The sequence below is a fragment of the Drosophila hydei genome, unplaced genomic scaffold, assembly GCF_003285905.1.
Source record: "Drosophila hydei strain 15085-1641.00,03,60 unplaced genomic scaffold, DhydRS2 tig00008122-arrow-pilon, whole genome shotgun sequence".
Classification (NCBI taxonomy): domain Eukaryota; kingdom Metazoa; phylum Arthropoda; class Insecta; order Diptera; family Drosophilidae; genus Drosophila; species Drosophila hydei.
In genome coordinates, this window is record NW_022045833.1 from 2,081,934 (window position 1) to 2,097,090 (window position 15,157).

General features: G+C 33.4%; 1 protein-coding gene across 10 annotated transcripts in view; it reads right to left on the bottom strand.

Annotated features, from left to right (window-relative positions):
- LOC111599070 (longitudinals lacking protein, isoforms F/I/K/T) overlaps positions 1-15,157 on the bottom strand; it is an 85,298-nt gene that overhangs the window by 17,806 nt on the left and 52,335 nt on the right. The window contains exons 6-7 of one of the 10 annotated variants that reach the window (XM_023314617.2): positions 7,903-8,001; positions 4,960-6,816 (exon numbers count right to left, since the gene is read on the bottom strand). The exons of 5 other annotated variants lie outside the window; for them this stretch is intronic. In XM_023314617.2, the coding sequence (XP_023170385.2) occupies positions 5,297-6,816; positions 7,903-8,001 (1,619 nt within the window). In that variant the 3' untranslated portion in view covers positions 4,960-5,296. Of the gene's footprint in view, positions 1-675; positions 1,857-4,959; positions 6,817-6,989; positions 7,079-7,902; positions 8,002-10,703; positions 12,053-15,157 lie in introns of those variants that run through there. 4 more of the 10 variants (XM_023314730.2, XM_023314740.2, XM_023314649.2 and 1 more) reach the window with 4 other exon arrangements.

Here is a 15,157-nt window from a genome sequence, read left to right on the forward strand (position 1 = left end):
CGCGTGAGAGTGCCCCGATCTGAACAGTTCTTTGAGCTAACTACATAACGGGATCCATTGGATTGGATCAACTCACTCAACTTTTTGTTTTTGTTATCTTTTTTTGTTTGTATAATAAATAAATTACGCTAAAATTAATGTGAATGTTTTGCGTTTTTTTTGCGCTGCGTTTTCTCGTTCACTCAGCCGCGCCTTACTTTCGCTCTCTTCTTCTTTCTACACAAATGCATTAATTTTTCCTTTTTTCTGTTTTACACCGCAATAAAGAAAAATTCATTGAGATCATTGAGTTTTCTAAGGATGTTACACACATTCTAACAATAGCAACAACAATAACAAAAATATTCGCACTCTCACGCGCCGCCCCCTCTTTAGATATACACATACACAAATATATATGTCCATGTGTATATATACATATCTATCAAATATTATATGGAAAATTGAAAATCGAAAGAAAAACTATTAAGAACGAAAAAAAGATTTGATATATATGGAACTAAGGATTAGAATTTGTTAATATTTCTTTCACATTGACGGCTTTTATGCATGCTCTGTATGTAGTTGCATATATATATATATCTTGTATATATATGTATATATTTATATATATATATAAAAAAAACGACTATATGTTTTCAAGATCATTTGAAAAAAAACAACGCGCACTATTCTGTTTCGGTTTGTTTTCTCTTTGTTGTTGTTGTTGTTGTTTTTTGGACTGAACTGGACTGGACTGCAGTGAAACTTGGCTAACTAACTAGTGGCAACAGCAGCAGCAGTAGCAGCAGCAGTAGCAGCAGTAGCAGTAGTAGCAGCAGCAGCAGCAGCCGACGCAACAGCAACCAGTTGCTGGCATCATTTTCGATTGTATCATCGATGTTGGTGCGTGCGCATGTGCAGCACGAGATTGTGTTTGTGCTTGGACTTCTTGTGACAGATGGGGCATTCGAATTGTGGCTCCACGCCGCACTCGAAGCGCACATGCCGATTGAGGCTGTGCGGACGGGCGTAGGTGTTGCCGCAGCGATCGCAGGCATAGGCACCACCGCCAGCGCCGCCGCCGCCACCACCACCGCCACCGCTACCGCCAGCACCGCTCCAGCTACCGCCAACCGGTGGCCCACCAGCGCCTAGGGCAGCGCCAGCATTGGATGTGACGAGTCCAGCGGCGGCCGCTGCAGCAGCAGCTGCTGCCGCTGCAGCCGATGTCGATGCACCGCCGCTCGTCGAGGCACTTGTATTGTTGGCAGCCGCAGCAACAACGGCAGCCGCCATCGCTGCCTTGGAGTCCACCAGGCTGCTGCTGCTGTTGCTGGGCAGCACGATGGGTGCAATGCCGACGCTGCTGCTGCTGCTATAGCGACGCAGCGGCTCGTCGGGACTGGACTGATGGATTAGCTGGACCAGCGGATGTGTATGCTGCTGCTGCTGTTGGTGATGATGATGATGATGATGATGGCTAAGCGGAATGCCGCTTTGCGCCTGCGCGGCAGCTGCTAGCACCTTGGCAATGCCCATGCGCAGATCAAACGGCTTATCGCCGCTATCATCGTGGTTGTCCTCATCATCCTCGTTGTTATTATTGCTGTCGTCGTTATCCCCATTGTTACCATGCCGTCCATGACCATGCCCATGCCCATGTCCATGACCATGGGTGGGCGTGCCCGGGCCGCTATCAATGCGCAGCTCCTGCTCGTTGTCGTCAATGGAGCTAACATGCTCGTATTTGATAGTTGGCTTCGGAGAGGCAATGGGACTTGTATAGGGACTCGCCTTTACAGACATATAATATCGATGCATCGGTGGCGTCTGCGGGCTGCTCGCCCTGGCTCCCTGGCCGCAATGTGCAAATTCTGCGGACGAGGAAGACAAAGAGTCAAAATATAGATGCAATGTTAGTCAAGAGTTTCACTTCAAACAAAACGCTGGGCATAGTATTTACTGTTTACTTTTTTCAGAGATAAACAAATTATAAGTCCTAAGAGCTAATTGGAAACGTAATTGAACCAAAAGAATATAGATAGTTACATAATATATATTAAAATTGAATTTATTACCGTGAGAAGTCGTTAAAAATGTTGCGTTTCATTTTACTTTTTGAGTGAGATTTTTTTTGGTTTGGTTTTGGTGCATGGTAATAGGTGTGTGTGTGGGTGTGTTTGTGTGTGTGTAGAGTGTGTTGTGTGTGTTTGTGTGTGTGTGTGTGTGTGCGTGAGTTGGCGCTGCTTGTATCTAAAGTAAAATGTTGAGATGTTTACGATTTAAATATGTTTATCAATTGTGTAAAATGCTGCTTAAAAATTTTCATCAACAAAATTATAATAAAATTAACAAATTTTAATGAACACAATGGTTATAAGTATAAAAATGTGTGTATGTGTATGTGTGTGTAGGTGTAAACAACATTAAATCGAGTGTAAGTTACATTAAATACAAATTGGGCTAAGCAAAAAAAAAATTACAAATGAATTAAAATATTTTTTTTTTTTTTTTGATATTTTCTGTTAGTCACAAATATATATATATATAAAAATTAAGATAGATAAAACACATTTTTGGTTACTAATTGTATAAAATGTATGTGTGCTTCAGAAGGGACGCAACGCTTCGAGACTTAGAAGAGAACTTATAAATCCAAACGAGCTGATCCCAGTATATATATATACATATATATATATAGAGAGGCAGCAAAAACCTAGACAACATTTTTTTTATATAAAAAATACGCATGCATAAGTTTACGATTTGTTCATTATTTTAACTACAAATCTAATATCTAAAATTAAAAAATTGTTGATAGAAAATGAAATATTTATGAAAACATTTTTCTTTTTTTTTTTTTGTTTTTTACAAACTAAATTGCTTTCATTTTTCATAGTTTTTATATAATAATAGTATAAATAATTAAAGGCTATTTATATTAATAGATATATAAATTTATATATTTGTAGAGATAGTATATAGATAGACACTAGAATGAGCGCAAAGAGTGAAACTTAAGAGTAACCTGCAGCAATACAAACAGAATAAAAAACAAAAAAAATTTGGGTGGGAGTAGGAAAACAAATCTACAAATTTCTAGTTAAAAGAGGTAGAGTCATACAAAGTTAAGAGTTATAGAGATGTATATAATTTAAGATAATATGTTCATGTACTAGTTATTTAACAGCATCATCAATATTGGCGTCCCATCGGCGCCTTCTCTTAATAAAACATGTACATACACATACAGAACTAATAGTTGATTTAATATATATATGTATATATATATATATATATGTATATAGAGGATATCTAAGCAGCAGTTACACTGTTGTCTAGTTATGTAGAGTTGTAGTATAGTAGGTTAAGAGAGCATGCAAACAACAATTAGATAGGGCTACACCATAAACTGCATTCTTGTATGGATTTGTTGTGCCAGCACAGAGAACTATAAACTCTCGCTCTCTTTCTCTCTCTCTCTCATCGATCTCAATCACTATCCATTCGGACAACATCCACCTGAAATAGAGAGCTGATTAGTATTGATTCTTAGCTAATATATGTATATATATCTGGGCGATTTTCTTGTTGGAGTTGGCTGTTTTTTTGGATAAGTATTCGGGATAGATATTTGGGAAGCATATGTGTTGTCTATGAGCATATATTGTATATATATATATAGAGATTGGATTCATGGCGGATGAGTTTTGGATGACTGGGAGAGACAAAAAGATTGTAGAAGGTTTACGGTTTCGATTTTCGCTTTTTTTTTACATTTAAAATAAATACAACTTTGATTTTTGGTTATTTTTTGTTTTGACATTTGCTTTTAATTGTATTTCGAATTTTTTTATTTAATACATATAGCCGGCAATAATTACGATATATTCATTTCATAAGGAATACATAATAATTGTAGAATTTTTACTTTGCAATTTGCATGCGTGTGTGTGTGTGTAGGATCTTAGATTTATTATTTTTATATATGTTTTGAGATTTTTTTGTAGGCATTTCAAATTTTGTTATTTTATATTTTTACATATGAAACTTGCATGTGTGTATGAGTGTGTTTGTGTGTATGTGTTACAGTTTTTATGGCCGGGTTGTTGTTGTTTTTTTTTTTTTGAATTTTCGTTTTAAGTCTAACAATTTTGTGTATTTTTTTTTGACAATTTTTAGAAAAGCATTTGCTGATATTTTTAATTTAAAAATTAAAACATTATTTTAGAATTAATCATAATAATTTTTGTCTAATTTTCAAATTATGTTCATAGATATTATTTATTGTATTAATACATATTTTTTATTATTATTATTATAATATAGATAATCATGTCTTTTTGTTTTTGTTTTTTGACTAGAACTTGTTCTCATTATCATATATGTATATATATATATATGTATATATATAAAGCAATTCTAACATAGGTAATGCCCGAAGATTGGAATGTAGCTCGAGGAATGTTTCTAACCAAATGATGAATGTATGAGAAAAATTCGAATGCAACTAAAATAAAAATTAAAAATTTTCATTTCAAATTTCTCGTTTTTTCTTTCTTTTTAGTTGTACATAGTTTATGTATGTACTATGTGTGTGTGTGTGTTTGTGTATATAGGTGTTATATAATTTTTCATTTTTTTTTTTTTTTTTTTTTTTTGGTTTTTTTGTGGGGCGCGTGTTCATGCCATGCATAAGATTTTTTGGTTTAGATTTGTTTCTCTTTAAAATTAATAATTAATACAAAAATTCTTTTTGGTATAAGTTTTTTGTTCGTTTTTTGTTTCATTTATGTTTAAACAAATTTTGCTGTGACTAGTTATATAATTTCTTGCGTTTTGTGTGAGATTTTTCTCGGAAAAAATTTACACATTTTTTATTTGCGTTTCTTTTTTTTAAGTTTTTCTTTTGAGAATTCGCTAATACAATACAAAAATGTCGCCTTTTGTATTGCCAACTAAAACTAATTTTTGTCTTTGTTTTTTGTTTGTTAGTTTTTCCGACTTTTGGGTGACTTTTGCAACTGGCAGGCACAGCGCTTGGGGCATGCAACATGGTATGAAAGAAATGTTGAAATACATTTCAATATTTGAACAAAAAGCTAATGATTGACAGCAACAAACATTGCACACGAAATTGTTATCAAAAAATAATAATAAAAGAAAAATATAGAAAAAACTAAAACTTAATTTGTACTAATTGAAGTTCGTCTTCTTGTTGTTGCATGTTGCATGTTGCATGCTGCTGTTACCATACACCAGCTGCTAGCTACCCGTAGCTTATTTGTACAACATCTCCATATGCCTCGAGCTTCTATTCGTTCTGAAAGACCAGTGTGTAGGTGCTGCTGTTGCTGTTGCTGCTGTTGTTATTGTTGTTGTTCGCGCTGGCGCTGGCGTTGGGGTTGACATTGTTGTTGCTGTTGCCGTTCCCGTTGCCATTGCCAGCAGTGTTGTTGCTAGTGCCCAGATTGACCGTAACAGGCGCCAGTTTCCTGTCCTTGTCCTTTTCCTTCTCCTTCTCCTCCTCGTCCTTCTCACGATCGCGACACTTGGTATTCAAATGCCTCTTCAGATTGCTGTGCACGTTCGTCGCATAGCCGCACATCTTGCTGCAGAAGTAGCGTGGCGGCAAGCCGCACTCGTTCTTCAGATGACACTTGAGGCTGTTCTTCCACTTGTAGGTGCGATTGCAGTTGCGGCACACCCATGGCTTCTCAATGTCCGCATTGTAGATCATATCAGCCGAATGCTCCAGCGACTCCTTGCGCATGCGCTTGTTCTGCACCAGGATGCGATACCGATTGTCGTCCGTGTGCGACCAATGCAGATTCATGTTCTGTGCATCCATATTGAGGCCCAGCTTGCTGGAGAGCAGCGTCGAATTGGCGCTGGTTATATTGCTGCTGTTGCTCGTGCTGGCAACGGGTTGCTTCTGCTGCGGTGCTGCGGCTGCGATGGTGGTTATGGTCGCCGGTATGGTGGGCAGCTTGATTTGCAGCGATTGGCTGGTGGGCTGCAGTTGCAGATGCTGCAAGTGTTGCTGCTGCTCCAGCAACAGTTGCTGTTGCTGCTGTGTACTCAGCACGATTTTATTGCTGTTGCTGCCGTTGTTGCTGCTGGCGAGGCTCCTTTGTTGCTTCTCGTTCGATTGCTTGGCATGCTTCTGTGAGGCGGCGGCCGTGGTCAACAGATCGTCATCGTCATCATCGTTGTCCATTAGATAGCTATCCTCGAACTCTTCGTTCTCGATCTTGACCGCATCGTAGGTCCAGGACAAGGGACTGGCCAGCTTTAGGTCATAGTCAAAGGTATTCTCATCATCGATGGCCTCATTGCACACAGCCTCATCGCCGTTGAGCGACACATTCTCCGGATTCTCAATCTTCACTATCACCTCGGTCATCGCATCGTCGATGCTGTCCAGCTCCACGCCTGCAGCGGCCAGCGCCGCAGCCGAGGCGGCATCCACATTGCAATTGCTCGAGCTGTTCTTCAGACTAGATGCCGGCGTGATGCACGCAATCGTTGTGCGTCCAATGCTGCCAATGCGTGTTACCGTTTGCGTCTTTGGGTCCAGAACGGGCAGACAGCTGTTGCCGCTTGTCTTATCGCCGACAATGTTGTTGTTGTTGTTGCTATTGTTGCTGCTGCTGTTATTGTTGTTGCTGTTGATGGTGTTGTTGCTGCTGCTGTTGGTGATGTTGTTGAGCGTTCTCGTCGTCGCGGACGGCGTTGTGCTGATTGTTGCGGGTGTCGTTGGGGCCTTGGTGCAGGCATTGTTAGTGTTTTTAGCTGCGTTTATGTTTGGCTTTTTGCTCGGAGTTAGTTTATCTTTTTTTTTTTGTTGTTTGTTTAGTTAGTTAGTTGGTGTTAGCAATGATTTTTTTCGATTATTTTTAGTTTTGATTTTTTTCAATTTGCCGCATGAAAATAGAAATTGTATTAAGGAAATGTTAGGTGAGTTATTTTGTGAGAAATATTTGCTTCAAGAATCAAAAGAAAAATATGTGAAATGTGAAATGATATGAGTGTTTGCCGCAGTGTGTACAGGGCCCTTACAAAACAAAATGTAAATTGTATTGCAAAATTAAGACTGTAAAAAGAAAATGAAACATTATTCAACAACAACAGAAAACGAGATGCACAGCAATTATAACAATAACAAGACGTTGGCTTGCACAACGGCTAGCCGAAGAATCGAAAGACCTGACAGAGTTAGAAATCTGTATTAATATGGATATATGTAAGATATTTCCGAAGGCTGCGCTCTTTCGATGAGTCAAGAAATTTATATTAATTCTTGGAGTTTTTTTTATGAAAAAAACTAAAATTGGAAAGTCATTTTCTCATCAAAATCCATTCGATTAAATTATGAATGAAAAATGCATTTAATTTAATTTAAAAAAAAAATTTTTTTTTTAAATTATCACTTTTTTTTTGAAAGTTTTTTCTTGCTTGCTTTTATATAATTATTTCCATATGGGTTTTATAGTTAAAAAATAAATATTTAATTTATTTTAAATTCATTTATATTTTCACTCTGTATGAATGCTTGATTAGAGCTAGTTGCTTCTTGAAATATTTTTATGATTAGTCTTTGAACTTTAGAATATTTCATAAAAAATTCATTTTATTCACTTTAAATTATATATATTTCACTCTTATATAAAAGACAAGAAACGACTTTGATATTTAATTTCTATAGATGCAGACAAATTTGACATAAATAAATCAATTATGGAAATGCCTTCACAAGAACATCTAAAAAAAAGTACAAAACTCTGTCAGACTTTAAAAAGCTTATAAAAAAAATAAACATAAAGAAAATAATATAATATAATTGTATAAAAATATATAAAAAACATATGAAAATCACATAAAAATAATATTTATAAACTGGAAAACAGTTTTAAATACCTGTCTCATCGTTCTTGCCAATCATCGACTGATCCGCCAACATGAGCCAGTTGCGCACGCGTATGCGAGATTCGCCAGAGTCCAGCTGCCCGTTGTCATCTGCAAAATTGTATATATAAAATAAGCACATATTAGTGAAAATGCCGTGAACAGAGCAACAGAGCTGCAGATGTGACCTAGAAATGTGTGTGTATCGAAAATTTTGTTATTATCGTTAAATGTGTGCCTAAAATTGTGCCCTAATCATTATTCATAGTTATTAATTTCATTTGCACTTGTGAAATTTGTTATTAAAAATATATATAAAGGAAACGATTTAAAAAGGATATGAAATAATAAAATAAATATACTTACAAGCAGTACGGGCTGCATAAGAAAATAAAATATAAAGGATAATAATAATAATAACGATAATAAATAACAGAATCATTTTAACGCTCCATAACAAACAAGTTTCTGTCTTTTTGCGTTTTATTACATGAATTTGTATATTTCTCACATTGATTGTATTCTTCGTTTAATTTTTTTCTGTTTATAATAATAATATATATAATTATGCATATATATATATATATATTATGTATATATCAATTTACAAAAATGTTTACAAACGACGCATAGAAAAAATTAAATATAATGTCATATAATAGAAATATTTATTATACATATTTAGATATATGTATATAGCTTTAGCTATATAGAACTGTTACTATACTTGGCTTTTATTTGTAATGAGTATTTGTGTTCTTTTTAAGTGTTTGCTTCATTAACATACAATTTATAATTTTAATTTATTTTTATTTTAATTGTTTTTTTTTTTAATGTGTATCAACATTTTTTGTGTGCCAGTTTCTAACCAAAAATTGTTCAACAATATTTTTTTTTAATATATATCATATTTTTTTTTTGAAAATTTTGAATTTTCAGTTGCCTTAAAAGGTGCGTTTTTATCGTTATATGAATTATTGCTTAATTTTTTATTCTTCATTTTATAAAGAAGCGCTAAACTTAGCCCCAACACCGCTTGAATATAACCAATCGATTTTTTTCAATTTCTTAGCAGAAAATTAGAAAATTATATTATTACAATTCGAGATTTTTCTTGTTGTTGTATATGTAATTAGTTTTTTTTTTATATTTTAGTTTTTAAGTGCACAGTTTGACTGGCAAAGTAATTTATGTTTATCTTTTTATCGCTGTTGCTGTGAATGTTTGCAGTTGTCTTTCGTTTTTATCTTAATTGTTTATAAAATCATCTATGGAATGTATTTGCTTTCGTTTAAAAAAATAGCATATAAAGTTGTTAATTGAAAACTATAAAATAAATTACGCTCTACTAGCAGAAAGAACATAAAAATAATAAAAAAATATTATATATATTTATATATATATGTATTTCTTTTTATAAATATTAAAAATAAATAAGTGCATGTGACGTATTGTGGCGGTGTTTTTGTTGAAGTAGTTTTTAATTTTTTTTCTTGTTTTTTTTCTTTTATGTTTCTCATTTAATAATGTTTCAATTGTCCACGTAGCTCAGCTACGCGCGCCTGTTTCCCTTACTTGGTTTCCTGCCTAGATGTGAAACACAAAACTAAGTACCTGAGTTGAAACTGTGTATCATGTGGTCTTGCAAAAAAATAAAAATAAAATAAAATAAAATATTTACTCGTACCATTAATCATAATAATAGTAGGGCTAATAGAAATAATAATATTCTTGACACTTTCGTTAGCTGACTTGACTTACAACTAACTGATATGGCTTTTAAGTGTTAGTTCTCTTTAAAGATATTTTTTTTTTATTTTCTCATATTAAATTAGTTAATTTTTTTATATTTTTTTTTTTCAAATTTCAAAAGGCACTTTTTAAACTTCTTTTCACTTCGCTTGACTAAACGATTTCAAAAATAAAAAATAAAAAAATGAAAATAATATCTAAACGAATTTTTGAGCATAGTTTTTAAAGCCTTTAGACTAATATATTTTATTTTTGTTTTCGCTGAGGTAACTTGTTGTTGTTTATGTTGTATGAATTGTAACTGTAACTGTACTGTTTGTTTTTTTTTCATTATCATTATTTAGGTATCTTCTTTATAGTTTGTTTTGGCACTGAACTGTTTTTGTTTTTTTTTTTTTTTTGTGAATAGCTAATGCTCTATAGCTCTTAAAAGTTTTATTTATTTATTTATGTTTTGTATTTTTATGTTTTTCGTTTCCTTTAACTAATATCTTAATATGCGCTGAGTTCGAAAAGCTTTATATAATATAAAAAGACTATCCACTGAGTTGACTGCTCGCACCGCGTTTGCTTTAAACCCTATCATATATATATATACATCATATATATATATATACATATATATATATATACATATGTTAGTATATATATATATATATATACATATATATATATTATATATATCTCAATTATAACTAAGTCTAAGCTAACTAATTTTATGTTTCATTGTACAATTTGTGTCTTTTATTTGTTGTGTGTGTGTTTTTTTAAACTTGTGGAATGCTGTGTGTTAAATTGGTTTTTTTTTCGTTTTTTTTTTTTAATGTAAAATCATTTTACTGATCACTTTGCTGTTTAATGTAACAAAAATATTTTTTAAAAAAAATTTTTGTTTGTGCACTTGACTTTTTTTGTTAAAAAATTAATAACAATAACAAAAAAATATATGTTTTATGCAAAAAAATGGCTAAATTGGTTTTGTTTTCTTTTGTTTGTGCTTTGCAACAAATTGTTTTGTTTTTCGTTTTTTTTTTTTTGAAAATTTTTACAATTTTCCAGGCGTTCTTATTAATTATTATGTTTGCTTTGTTAGGTTTTTTTTTTGTTTGTTGTTTTAATATTAATTTGGCACACTGATTCCGTATTCCGTATAAGAAACCCCGAGAGCTAGGTGTGTGTTGATGTAGTTATTGTTTTTGTTTTTGTTTTTTTTTTAGTGTAATTTCAATTTTCCTTGCTTGCTTGTTATCCCTGATATTTAGTTTATGCATTTTACAACGTTTTAAACACGCATCCATTTTCCATTTTCCACTTTCCACTCATGTGAAAGGCGTGTGTAGCTCTGGCGCATTGGCCAGAGCCGCTGCCGCCGCAGCCGCTGCCACTGCTGCCGCGGCGCTGCCGACGGCGGTGTCCGTGTCCAGGGCGCTGGCACCGCCAGCACCACCAGCGCCGGCACCGATGATGCCGCTGATGAAACTCTTGTCATCCTCCAGCTTGAACTTCTCCTTGTGCATGCGCTCCATGTGACGGCCGATGTGCATCTTTTGCTTGGCCCGATAGACACAGAAGGGACACTGGAACTGCGGCTCCTTGCCACATTCCCATTTCTGGTGATTACGCAGCGACGACTTCAGCTTGTAGACGCGTCCGCAAACGGGACATGGGTGTCCAGCACCGTTATCAGCGCCAGCCAGTGTGCTATTGTTGCCATTGTTGTTGTTGTTGCTATTGCTGCTGCTGCTGCCGCCGGCTGCGGCGCTCAATGTGACGCTGCCGCCACCAGCTGACCCGCCGCTACCAGATCCAGCTGTGCTGCCGCTGATGAGATTGTTCATGGCGCTGATGCTATTCAATATATTGATATGGCAGAGTCCGGCGGGACCGACATCGGCCAGCGAAACAGCGCCGGTCAGCGTTATGGGATAGTCGCTGTTGCTGTTGTTGCCATTGCCACCGCTGACGCTGCCGCCGCCAGTGCTTAGATTCTCCTCGCCATAGCTCAGATCGGCGCTGCTATTGGCCGCCGCCGCAGCCGCTGCTGCTGCGGCAGCTGCCACTGCCTGTTTCTCGGCAACGGCTTTCAGCATCAGCGACGTGGCCTCCTCCTCGGACAAGTGCTTCAGCTTGCCACCGCCGGGATAGATCTTGTGCTGTTTTTCGCTCGTGTTGCACGGCGTCGACGTTGTGCCCGGCTCAATCTTTAGCCGTATGCAATCTGTCGGCGTTTTCCGTTCAATGGCATCCGCAGCGGCGGCCTTGATGCCAGCCATATTCAGCTGCTTGTCCACCGACAAATCGGTGGGAAAGACCAGGGGCTGCACGCCCTCGCGAAGCGTTACCAGCGGCATGGCCAAACGCGCGTTCCACTCGTTCCAAGTGAGGCCCGCAATGCGCGTAATACTCAAATCTGATTTATTATTATTTTTTTATTATTTATTATTTGTAATTTTTATTTTTGTGGTATTTGTTGTAGGGAAGTGCACATATGTAGTTGTAGTTGTAGTTGTTGTTGTTGTTGTTGGTGGTGGTGGTGGATTTATTGTGTGTGTAGAGAAGATTTGGTCAGCCATACAACATATGAAAATAAAACAAGAAAAGAAGAAAGAAAAAAAAACAAAAGAAGAGAAGAACGAAAATCAATAGCATTACTTTTGAGACTGGACACAATGCAACGCAAAAGTTAAATTAACCGAACAAGAAAAAATAAATAAATATGCATAGAAAAATTCGTAACAAAAACTTAACATTAACAATAAACGGGGAACGGATATAAAAATATGTATGTGTATATTGAAGGGAAGGGAAGGGCGAGGAAACAGACGGTTCGGTTAGACCAACGCCAACAACAAAAGAGAGAAATTAAATTAAAAAGTATTAGGAAAAAACTTAATGCAAAAAAAAAATAACAACAAAATGTTGATGCATGAGAACTGGTCAAAAAAATAGTTAACGATTAGAGATGAGCACAACAAACATGGAAGCATTGAGAATTAAAATAGTTATTAAATATATTAGTGAAGCAGCAAAAGCCTAAGAAATTAAAAGCATTTAAATTTAGGCCATAAATACACAGCAATATATATAGATATATATCTATGTGTATATATTTATATATATTTACAAAAAAGTATTGAGAATTATGCGATATACATACATATATAGGTTTATATATAGGTATATATGTATGTGCAAGGTAAACGAAAAAAAAAACGCTTTCATTGAGAGCCAATTAGTGCAGGGTGTATATTTATTATAATTTTAAAAATTTGTAAAAACATAAGTAAAAACAAAGAACAGCTCAGCGCGGCAGGCCGCTGACACATAAAACCTTTGCAGAGAAATTACAAAAAAAAAGTCACTAAGAAAATTGATTGACTGTAAAAAATTTAAAAACCAACTAAAAAAATCAATAAAAAATTTTTAAAACAAATATTTTTTTTTAAATTTATAAATTAAAAAAAAAATACAAATAAAAATAAATCATTAACAAAAATTATCAAAAAATCATAAAATGTATTAAATGTATTTTATAAATATCTGTTTTTCTAATTTGTGATATTTTTATATATTTTTAATCATGTTGAGTTCTTGAGTATTTTATATAGTATTTGAACACACATAGATATTCTTCTGTGATAATTATTTTATGTGCCTATTTCTACTTAAAAATTCTTTTTATACAAATGCTGCTAAATATTTTGCAATAACATGAAATAGGCTGAGCTTTATAATATATTTATATATATTGTTGAATATATATTTTATAATTATGAACTAATCTTTGAAATGTGTATCTAATTATCTCACTTTGATTATATAAAGCCAGACGGACTCAGTCACATAAATAACTATATCTAAAATTTAATAAATATTCTTAATGATTTTATTATTTATAATAACATCTGCAAAGGTTTTTGCTTTATCAAATTAAGTAAAATGTTGGGCATTCTTGATTTGGTTGGTTGTTGATTTTTTTTTGTAAAGGTGTTTTAAGGTGTTGTACGTAGCAGCTGGGAACACAACAAACGCACGCACGCAGCACACACACACACACAGACACACTGGCGGGCGGAGGGAATAGGTTTGGCAATTGCTGGTTATTATTATTTTTGTGTTTTTTAGTGGCATATACAAAAACAATTACTTAAGATTTAGGTACTTATATAGAGCTTGCAACAGTTCGCAACAGTTCATCACATTTGTTTTAGGTAAGATGGAAATAGTATTACAATTAGTTGCCTTCCCTGGGCTCTTTATTCCACAAGTTTCTCCACGCTTACCTAGAAAAAAGAGAAATATATTAATTGAATTTCATAACTAAGATGGTTAAAAAAAACATAAATAAATGCGGCTCGCTGCTGCCTTCGTCTACCTGCAAAAAAGAGAAATATATTAGTAATGTTCGGTTTACATATAATTATTATTTTTTTAATAAAGTAACGAACAATATGTTTTGTTTTTTAATTTTTATTTTACTTTTATTTTTACAACTAAATTCAAAATATATAATTTCTATATATATTTTTTTATATGTATACATAATAAATGTTTAGCAATGAATTAAAATGTTGTACATAAAATTTTTATTTCCTTTTTTTCTTCTTGTAAATTATGTAAAATTTTTGAATTAAATTGAATTTGTTTTATTTTGCGAAAAAATATATATATGTATGCATATTATATATATATATATATCTATATAATCTGTATACATATATATATATGCATAAAAAGGTTTTTGTGGCTTAAGTTTGTCATATACATCAATTTTACTAAGTTGCAATTAAAGATTTAAATATATTTATTTTTGTAATTTGAGTTCTTTTAATTTGGTTGCTTCTGTTGCAACAACAACAATATTACACACAATATTTGTAAAGATATTTTTGCTTTGTTTCTCGTCAATTTACTGTAAAATATTTTTCACTACATTTTTGCTTTCTTTTTTTAATATATTATAATATATATACTTTTTTTATGTTTTTGTGAACTGTAAAACAACATGTGACAACTTTATGAACGTAATAAGCCTCCAATTCAGACAGTTTTTAATAATATTTCTTGTTGGGTTTTTATGCAAATAAAATATTATTTTTGTGAAATTGTTATGTATAAAAAAAAATTTACACACTGTGCACTTTAACATTGTTTTTATATTTATTTTTGCATTTATCTTAAATACTTAGAAACTTCCCATTGAAAAACTGTTTTCTCTCTGTTATTTTTACACATATTTATAGATTTGCTAGGTACTGTACTTTCTGCGAAGACATTTAGATGTTATGCGTTAAATGTATATTTGAAATGTATTTAAAATTTAACCTACTCAATTTTAAACTATAATTATATATATATATATAAATTTTTTTTTTTGTAATTTTTAATATTTTTTTTAATAATTTTTCATTTAGTTAAACAATAATTCTTTGTGTTATTTCCATGAAAATACTTGCACATAATTTCTGGTAGATTTTTTTCGTATTTGTTTTCAATTTTAGCTGTGTTTTGTTTT